The 10,432-nt window shown below is 38.8% G+C and overlaps 1 protein-coding gene across 2 annotated transcripts in view; it reads right to left on the minus strand.

The window, feature by feature from the left end:
* TMEM39B (transmembrane protein 39B) overlaps nt 1–4,789 on the minus strand; it is a 26,216-nt gene extending 21,427 nt beyond the window's left edge. The window contains exons 1-6 of one of the 2 annotated variants that reach the window (XM_053707245.1): nt 4,702–4,789; nt 4,105–4,285; nt 3,138–3,357; nt 2,876–2,959; nt 1,427–1,581; nt 711–1,041 (exon numbers count right to left, since the gene is read on the minus strand). In XM_053707245.1, the coding sequence (XP_053563220.1) occupies nt 711–1,041; nt 1,427–1,581; nt 2,876–2,959; nt 3,138–3,357; nt 4,105–4,232 (918 nt within the window). In that variant the 5' untranslated portion in view covers nt 4,233–4,285; nt 4,702–4,789. Of the gene's footprint in view, nt 1–710; nt 1,042–1,426; nt 1,582–2,875; nt 2,960–3,137; nt 3,358–4,104; nt 4,289–4,701 lie in introns of both variants that reach the window. The other variant, XM_053707244.1, reaches the window with a different exon arrangement.
* Nucleotides 4,790–10,432: the final 5,643 nt, after the last annotated feature.

Below are 10,432 nucleotides of genomic sequence, written 5' to 3' on the forward strand. Positions count from 1 at the left end.
ATATAAAAAAAAATGTGATTGATTATTTAAGACAGTGCTTCATTCCCTATCTTTTGTATGGTTCATTTATTTAAGATGTTCCATTTCTTTTCTTATAGTTTATGGTAAAATTATATATATATATATATATATATATATATATATATATATATATATATATATATATATATATATATATATATATATATATACACACACACACACACACATATATATATATATATATATATATATATATATACACATACACATATATACACACATATACATACATACACACACATAAAAACACACATTATAGCCAAATAACATTCAAGTCAAATAACTTGTCATATGCCATATCCCTTTTACCCCTTATAAAAAAAGTTATTAATATTTATATGAAATATTTATAGAAAGTGTATATATGAGTGTATAGTTTATTTTAATGTGTTTTCGATCTGTTTGGTAAACTTTTTTTTAACCTTTACAGTGCAAATTTTGTTTACGCTCAAGCGCAACCATTTACTTTCGAATTGTAATACGGTAGTTAGCATGGTTGCAATATTGCTTATCGCGCCAAGCATTAACTTTACCGTCCCATTTGTAAACTAGGCCAATATGGGGAATATTTGGAAGGCACTGTCCCTTTAAATCCTGTTTAAGTATTTCTCTTGAATTGAATGTATAGTAGCTCCAGCAGTGGTGAAGTAAATGTCTTAAGTAGGTACCTTTACAAACCAGACAGGAACAAAAGCTATGTAGTATGCAGAGAGCATGGAGCTGAGCAGCACCTCCCGAACCCTCCAATTGAAGTCCAGCTTCAGATATTGCACCTCACTGCGAATCAAATCAGGTGAGAGGCAGCATGCATGTGTGGGTAGTGGCTCCGTACTGGGCATATGCAGTCTCCACATATGCTGCAGGACTGTCATGTAATCTCTTCCCCCTCGCTCCGCAGAACTCAGTTCTCCACTTGCACGGTGCGCGGCCATTGGTGAAAAGAGCCCAGACCGTCGAACGTCACAGCCCAGTTGCAAGAAAGGGATGTACATGCCAAATCTAGAGAAAGCAAAAAGGGAAACAAAGTTATGCAGTAACACTAGAATTGTTAAGATAAGGTATAAAAAATTACACAAATCATACAATGACAAGTTAAAGGCACCTAAAAATACAATGGTCAGTGTGCTAAGCAGAAGTTCCACATAGATTAGGTAAATATTGATGCAACATACAGAAAAATGCTTGTAAGTGCATACATTTGTGTCACTATAGGAACAGGGCATGGATCAGACATTATTACTGTAACTTAAACATGTGACTCCTGTAACAATGTATACTAATATATACTGAATCAAAAGGCGCAATTGTATACAAGATGTACCCTATGCATCCTTTGTATAAGGTATCATGCAGCTCTGTGGTGCAAGTGCCATCAATCACTTACGGGTAGCAGAGGAAAAGTAGGTTCAGGAAGGAGTGTGTCCTAAACAACAAAATGATTGAGCGGCATAAACTCCAGCCTGTACCAGTCAGCACTGCAAACCGTGTAATCACCAGGAGCAAAGAGTGTGGCAAAGAAGGTTTTGCCCCTTGTGAAGCCTGGATAAAAACAATAGAGATGGATTTAAAGATAAACTTGTCAATCATAACACACATGACAATGAACAATAAAAGCAGATAATTAAATGCCTGAGTTGCAGTATAAATTAATAGCACCTCATCCCTTTTTTCTTCGAGCAAACTACTGATAGACTAAAGCTATTATTGATATTGAGAGCTTGTGTTACATGCTTTTTGGTGACCATTTTCTGTTATAAAAGGAGAGATGGGACATTTTACTTTTGGACTTTGACCTTTTAATCTCTGGTCGACTATAAAATGTTCTTATTTTGACTTTCATGATAAATATTTATTGTTATGGAAACCATTGAACATCTCTGTTGATATCCTGTTGTTTTGTTTGTTATGAATAGGAAAAAAATGTTTTTTTTACTTGTTTCACCTAGTGGGACTATTTAGTTTTAATAGGTTATTTTATATAAATAATTACCAAGACCAGAAAGTTAATGTTCCTGTATATACTTGTACATGAAAAGGAAGGCCCTCACAAAAAGAATAAAAATGGTTTCTAGAGATTTGTCTAATTTATTCAATTCACTGTTCAGCAAATATAGGCCCCAAACTCTCAAAACTGAAGCCCAGTAAATTGCCCTCACACAACAGTCTCTAAAGGTGCTGTGTATTCTACTGGGGAAGGTTAAATACGGTCAGGAAAACCCACATCCTCATAGCCTCTCAAACTTGCAAATCTGAGTCATGTGCACGCTCTTGGAAATGAGAAGCTATCCTCACACATCAATACCCAGAGCAAGGTACAGTAGGGATGGACTGGATCATGTATAGGTGCCACAGCGAAGTCTGGTATGCTGCTCCCATATCCTCTGTGGTGTACACCAGCACACATGCTTCTCATTGGTTCCTGGCTGAATGGACTTGTGGTAGCAAACACAATACTTCCCCCTATTTCAGTGTGATGCGTTAAGTAAACAGCTTACCACGTGTGGGTGATAGTAGGCCTGACACATTTAAAGAAAGGAGCATGGACCATTAGCCTGGAGTCTGAAAGACCCTAGTTGCTGTTCCTCATTACTAACAACCAAGAGATTAAATCACTGTTGTGTGTTATCATCATACATACACATTACATATACTGTATATAATATTATTTTTATTTATTTTAAATTTGAGCTGACCCCTACATTTAAAAAAAAAATGTTCTTGCTGTTCTAATCCAATTTTATTTTTCACTTTTATCATTTATCTGTTCTACCTTAACTGTACCATAAATTGTAAGTACACAATCTGTCTCCTCTGGCATTCATTACACATTCACCTCCTTCACAATTGCTCCAATCAGTCTGCGAGCTAGCACAATGGTAGTAAGCGTCAATACATTGAAGTCTATTAAGTGAAAATTCTGCAAGAGAAAAATAGAGAAAAAAAAATTAAGTTTAACAGTAGGTTACACTGACATTGTCATTATGTGTGCAGCAGAATGCACATTCAGTATATGCAAGATGAATCCTAAGTCCCATCACCATGCGAATGTGCACAGCCCACCAATGCCTTTAAATACCCAGGCACTTTATACTCACCAAAGATGTGTGAGAAGGGGGATGTGAAGGCGGGTACCACCAGACAGTTTTATAGATGTTTATGTAGTGTACAAATAATGCAATAAGGTGGCAGAAGAAGAGTTGCAGCTCAAACAAAAGGTGACGATCTACAGGCAGCTCTGGAATTTTGCAATGCCGTAAGGGGACCACTGTCTGAGTAGCCAGTGGGGGACTGGACAGACCTGTGTTGGAACTACTCCTGGAGGATTGTAAAGCAAAGAAAAAAAAAAAAAGATAATAAAAGAGGTGTCAAAATAAGGATGAACTGAAGAAAGAAAAGGCATGCATAATAAAACATACACAATGATTAAATATATACTGTAATTATATTATTGGCATACAATTGCTTGTAATTACTAGACAATTCTGTAGTCTTACAATAAATTAGCATATCAGACAAGTATGAAACCTTTTTGAATATATTAGCACCTTCTCTGTTGCAATTCATTTTCAATGCCCAAACTTCCTTACCAAATGCCTTATTTGGAGGAGCCAATCTGGACTTGTTTTACGAGCAGACAAGGCTTGCCACTGTCATTTTGTTAGCAACACTTCTATTGTTTTGCATTATCTTATCTTCTCACCCTGCTAAAGCCAATCATGGACAGATATGTAGAAAGATTATGCTTGTTAAAACGGCAGTGTGCACTTCCAATTCTCAAAATTGACCACCTACCACATTTCAAAGTTAAATTACAGGAACAGGGGACAAACTAAATAACTAAAGTATAAAGTAAAGTGTTTTTAATATGTATAAGCAAATATTTTACATTACAATCTCAAAAGTATTAACATCTCATCTCATGCACAATTATGTATTTTGCATGAAATACAGAATGCAAACCCCCCCCCCAAAAAAATTATAGCTTAGACCGCAGTGATATAACCTATTCTATTATACACAAAGCATCAGTAACAGCATTACCACTGAATACAATAAACATACCTGGCCCGAGATCTCACTCCGCTGATGGAAGGTGTCCCTCCATGAACAGATCCCCCTGCAGCCCCTGGGTCACACAGAGGGGTGCGACAGTAAGAAGTCCGGTTTGGACCCCGGCGCCCCCCTGCCATATTTGGCCTTGTCTTCTATCCCAAACACCGCTCATGTACAAGGCACCACTTTGCTGCTATGAATAACAAGAACATAATTGGTAATAACAATGGAGTAAATAAGAATTTAGGTCAAAAATAGTATAATACAGCATTTTAAAAACTAATAGACAAGGGAAGAAAGGAGCACCTATAGAATAAGTGCCTTCTTGTGAAACTAAGTTCATTGTACAGAAAAAAAGGAAAAACCCAGCAAGCTACTAATGGATATAATGAACGTGTTATTTCTGTTTAGAATAATAATGCAAAAAAAAAAAATCAACAACATCCTTGAGGGCTCTGACAAGACATAGCCCCAGAAAAAAAGGCATCCAGAAGGCAGTACTTGAATAACCGTCACTCCTCTTTTGAGTTAACACATAAGTTAAAAAGCATTAATGTAATACTAGTGAGGGGGTATTTGCGGTAAATATCCCCTTCTTTCACTCACCTACAGTAGTCTACGGGAGCGCGCTTTGTGTCAAACCAGTGAGAACCCGCAGGGACAGCCTGACTGAGGGGCGGGGATCAGTGTAGACGTGCGGGGTCAGACGCATGCGCAATGGCGAATACGAGGCATGGGCTTGAATGCGCAGCAGCAGAGTAGTGTTGGGCGAGACAGGGGGAAGTGCGAGTACTAGTAGTACAATATAATAGAACAAGGTTTTTTGGCACCTATTACACAAATCGTATGCTATTAGTGGTGTGTAGCTAAATAGTTCGCGCGATTCTATACATATTAGCTTGTAGAAAATTAGAATAGAAGACGGAAAAATCATTTAGCAATTAGCATACTCATTTGATGCGGTGTTTCCAACAAAATAGCTTGCACTATGTATGACCTAGTACTCATAAGCACAAGAACTAGTTATCCTTTACAGAGAATCGTATTCATAATATATAAAAAGGTTTCCTTCAACGAAAGGTTAGATGTTTTGGCAATTTCTTATTTCTTTCTAATTGTTGCGAGAGTCCACAACATTACTCCTCTTGGGATGGCTAGCTATACTTCACCTGGCCAGCAGGAGGAGGCAAAGACTCCCCACACAGAGCTTTAACTCTTATGCTGCTAAACCAATTTTGAGCTTTTTTGCTACAAAGATTTAAGGCTGTGACACTGCAAGCGGAGCGTCGTGCGGCGTGTAAATGCGGCTGTGCGCGCTCAGAGATGAAATATTTGATCTTCAGAAGCAATGTGACGCGGAGCGAAGCAGCTGCTTCGCCTCGCGCCACACCGCTTGCAGTGTGTCACAGCCTTTAAACCCATTATAAGTCCAATTTCAGAGAGTGACCCACACAAATTTTTTTTCCAGCAGGCCCTGCAAAATACCATTATTGCATTTATATTTTTTTACATATGAGATCGCTATAGTAAAAACTGTTTAAAAATGTATTATTTTTTTCTTCGATTTTAGTAAATAATACTGAAAATGGCCAAGTGACCACCTTTTACTGTGATCACCTTACTAAATTGTCATCATTGGTAGCCACACATGAAATAAAAGCACTTTTACTCCAATCATACCTCCCTAAACAGACCAAAATCATATATATATATATATATATATATATATATATATATATATATATTTATATATATTTATTTTTTTTTTAAACAGGGACTTGTCTAATATAAAATAATCTTTATCATGGGTCTCTACACATACCAGATTTTTTTTATTACACATATAATGAGCCATTCCTAAGCAAATCCCCATGTGTTTTTGGTTTACATTATTTTTAAAAGATTGTGTGGTACTGCTCCAAGACCACCATTTGAAAGAGCAGGGGGTTCTTTTTCAAATGAGGGGTCTTGGAGGTTTGTAGTTGAGATTGAGGTATTTGAATAACCTCCCCCCATCCAGCTCCCTTGCAGCTACAGTGAGCTTCCTTGTTCTGCCCCCTTGTGACATGAAGCCCGGTAGTGACGCTCACTAGGCCACCAACGATCCCTGGCCTGTACTGAGAGGGATCACCGAAAACAGCATTTGATTGGTGATCCCCTGCAAAATAATGCATCCTCATGTGCTTCAAAGAGGTTATGTATCCCTCTTACTTTCCTCTCCCAGTAGTTCTTTGCCTCGTCTAGGAGAGGGCAAGGACTGAGGTGCTAGAAATATTATTCAAGTTTTTGGATGTTTCTTTCCCTTAGTGGACAGTTCCTGGAAGAGAGGAATTTAGGAGGGTACTGCCTGTGTTGGATAATGCTTCTAGTAGAAGTAATTTTCACAGGCTAGCCATGGGTGTTGCTGAGAAGTTCCTAAGTTTCCTCCTGTTGGCCAAGTGCAATTACCCTACTATTGCAGTCCAGGTTTCTAGTTGCACCAGTGGACTTTTTAAGGAAGCCCTAGCTCATGTAGCTGGAATGCTGTTTGAAGGGGGCAATAGGTTGGGAGACCTGGTTGGTGTCTGACTAGCTTTGCTGCACCATTACTGTGCTTAGTTAACACGCTATATACATACACAGGCCCTATTGAACACTTGGTAATGTGGTGCAAGCGGTTTGTGCACAGGTTGTACAGATGAACATGAGGTCAAGATATGCTTTCAGAAAAAGGTATGCCACTGACCATAGACTCTGTATATGTCCAAGAAGTGCACTTATTGAGGACGACCTGCAAGTTATTTAATTTTTTTGGGGGTGCTGTGTTTTAATTTTTGCTTTAACCAGCGACTTTACTATAAGAAGTGCTCTGGTGTCTGACTACACTGGAGGTGCTGGGAGAACAGTTGTCTGCTGAATTGTGGGGAGCGCAGATCTATTGCTCTTGTGTGGCCAGTGAAGAGTTAAACCTTTTCCCGTGCATCCCTGCCATCTTCACTCGCGGATGAGCTGCGCCGGAATTATCTGTAGAGGATCTACTGCTTGCTTTCCTAGACCCTACATGAATTGCTGGAGGGGGTAAGTCCCTCATACTGGAGCTCAGGGAGCTATTTATATGTAATATACACTCACAGGCCACTTTATTCGGTACACCTGTTCAATTGCTTGGTAACACAAATTGCTAATCAGCCAATCACATGGCAGTAAGTCAATGCATTTGGGCATCTAGACGTGGTGAAGACTACTTGCTGAAGTTCAAACCGAGCATCAGAATGGGGAAGGGGATTTAAATGACTTTGAACGTGGCATGTTTGTTGGAGCCAGACGGGCTGGTTTAAGTAAAATTGAGACCCAAGAGAGGCAGAGAGCACTCCCTTAGAGAAAAGACTACATATATAGCACTCAAAGGGTTAATAAATCATATATTTGTTTGAATTGATAGGCAAGTTTGTTAAGCAAAAAGAGAGGTAACTAACCTTAAAAAAGTGAGCAGTTACTACTGAACGTTAAAACATAACTTTTATTTAATGAAATTCACATATAAAACATAAGAAAAAATGCATAAATAAAAACACTCCCAGGAGCCTAGTAGCAGTCAAGTGACCTAAGTTGAGGTTGGTTAAATACAAAATGTGGTATTCTGCTAAATAATAAAACTACTTTGATGTTCAGAGACTGAGATCTGTTCTAAATGCGAACAGTCTGTACATTAACTTGTTAGCCCTCCGGGTATAGACAGCAACTTGGAACTCACATCTTAAATTAAATTTATTACTGATCTATAGCTTGTGGGAGGTGCCCACCCACAGAGAATAAATTTATACTCTGTATGTTAAGTAGAGCTACTTGGGTAACTATGACCGTGCTGCATACACAGTTAAGATGTAATAATTGTCCAGGATTAGTGGGAGGTGCCCATTCACTACAATTAAGTAAACATTTTGTGTGTTAAATGAAGTTACTTATTGACCCAAATAGTTATTAGATGTGACATCCCTATAATAGCAACCAAAGCTAATATATCATAGAAGTAATATGGCTAGAATTTAGGTATAAGGGTTGTTAAATTTCTCTCCACAGTTGGGTGAGCAAAAATAAATGCAGTCGGTGTGCTCACTGCCATTCAGTATGTTGGAAAGGAAGTGTCACGTTGCTATGAATCTATGCGTCAACTAACGTATCACATATTGTGTTTACTTACAAAAACTAGACAATTAACCACAGAGCACCAAAAAAATATATATAAATAAATTGTTTAGTGCAAGTATTAGATTCAATTCTAAACAATATAACCACTGTTATTTATATAAAAAATATGTTGTTGCTGGTAGCGGTGTAAAGGACACCTTTACTCTTGCGACAATATTGATCTACCCGGATCGGCTTAGAAGTAGCATTGAAAATAATTCAAAGTCTATAATAGAACTATCGGTAGTATTAAGTTAACAAAATTAATAGTATATTAACATTATCAACTAACTAAGTGAGGCACCCTAAGGCTATCTAAAATACAGGAGCTCAAAGACTCCTCGCCATTTCCCTAATGTCCCTGACATGTTTCGCCCTAACGGCTTTTTCAAATGGTCTGGTTTAAGTATTTCAAAAACTGCTAATCTACTGGGATTTTCTTGCACAACCATCTCTAGGGTTTACAGATAATAGTTTGAAAAAGAGAAAATATCCAGTGAGCGGCAGTTGTGTGGAACACAATGTCTTGTTGATGTCAGAGGAGAATGGGCAGACTGGTTTGAGATGATAGAAAGACAACAGTAACTCAAATAGCCACTCGTTACAACCAAGGTATGCAGAATACCATTTCTGAACGCACAACACGTCAAACTTTGAAGCAGATGGGCTACAGCAGCAGAACACCACACCAGGTGCAACTCCTGTCAGCTAAGAACAGGAAACTGAGGCTACAATCCGCACAGGCTCACCAAAATTGGACAATAGAAGATTGGAAGAAACATTGCCTGGTCTTTCGATTTCAGCTGCGACATTCAGATGGTAGGGTCCGAATTTGGCATAAGCAACATGAAAGCATGGATCCATCTTGCATTGTATCAACAGTTCAGGCTGGTGGTGGTGGTGTAATGGTGTAGGGGATATTTTATTGGCACACTTTGGTCCCCTTAGTACCAATTGAGCATCGTTTAAATGCCACGGCCTACCTGAGTATTGTTGCTGACCATGTCCATTCCTTTTATGACTACAGTGTACCCATCTTCTGATGGCTACTTCCATCAGGATAATGCACCATGTCACAAAGCTCAAATCATCTCAAACTGGTTTCTTGAACATGATAATAAGTACTCCAATGGCCTCCACAGTCACCAGATCTTAATCCAATAGAGCACCTTTGGGATGTGGTGGAACGGGAGATTCGCATCATGGATGTGCAGCCGACAAATGAAGCAACTGTGATGCTATTATGTCAATATGGACCAAAATCTCTGAATAATGCTTCCAACACCTTGTTAAATCTATGCCACAAAGAATTATGGCAGTTCTGAAGGCAAAGGGGGTCCAACCCGGTACTAGCAAGGTGTACCTAATAAAGTGGCCGGTGAGTGTATAGCGTAATACTGTACTTTGGAGAAAGTGCAACACTGGCTATTTGCCATTTGGCCTGCTCTCACAACTGATTTTGTTAGTTGTTAGATGCCTGTAATAGCAAGGCAGTCTGAAGGGGCCATTTCCCTACAGTTATTAGATTATAAGACCCTGCACTTATACTCATTTTCTTTTTCTATATACTAGTCTCTGACCATGTGGGGTGCGTGGTGTTTTTTTAATGGAGCATTCCAGTCATTTTTCCATGCATGCTAATATGTCTGAGGGAGGTCCTTCAGACTTATATATTCCTGTTAAGAAATGGTTATTGTGTAAACCATTTACAGTTTGCCCATCTGCATTACTTGGTATCCCTTGCTTATGCTAGGTTCTACAGACTCACTCTTCAGCCTCAAGTATACACTCAGCTGTAGAACATTCATCTGTATATGTCTCAATGGAGTTTGTAAATAGTTTTAAGGACCCCTGGCAATCGGCAGTGTTTGAGGCTATATCTGTGATTCCTCCTTCAAATAGTAGTAAACTTATTCATTCTGACTCTTCTTCTAGAGGTGTTACTCCAGCTCAGGCTCTGAGGACACTGAGAGAAGTCCTTAAGACTTTGGGGGTTCAAGAGTATATACGGGCAGAGAGTAAGCCGATAAAGAAATTGGACATGATTTTCAGGCCTAAGACAAAAGTCCCTGATATATTTTCGGTTCCAACATTGGTTCCTGAAATAGTTTCCAAGGAATGAGTCAAACCAGGTGTACCCTTTAGGTTGTCTCCTACCTGTAGGAAGCCT

Source organism: Bombina bombina, chromosome 3 (genome assembly GCF_027579735.1).
Source record: "Bombina bombina isolate aBomBom1 chromosome 3, aBomBom1.pri, whole genome shotgun sequence".
Lineage (NCBI taxonomy): Eukaryota > Metazoa > Chordata > Amphibia > Anura > Bombinatoridae > Bombina > Bombina bombina.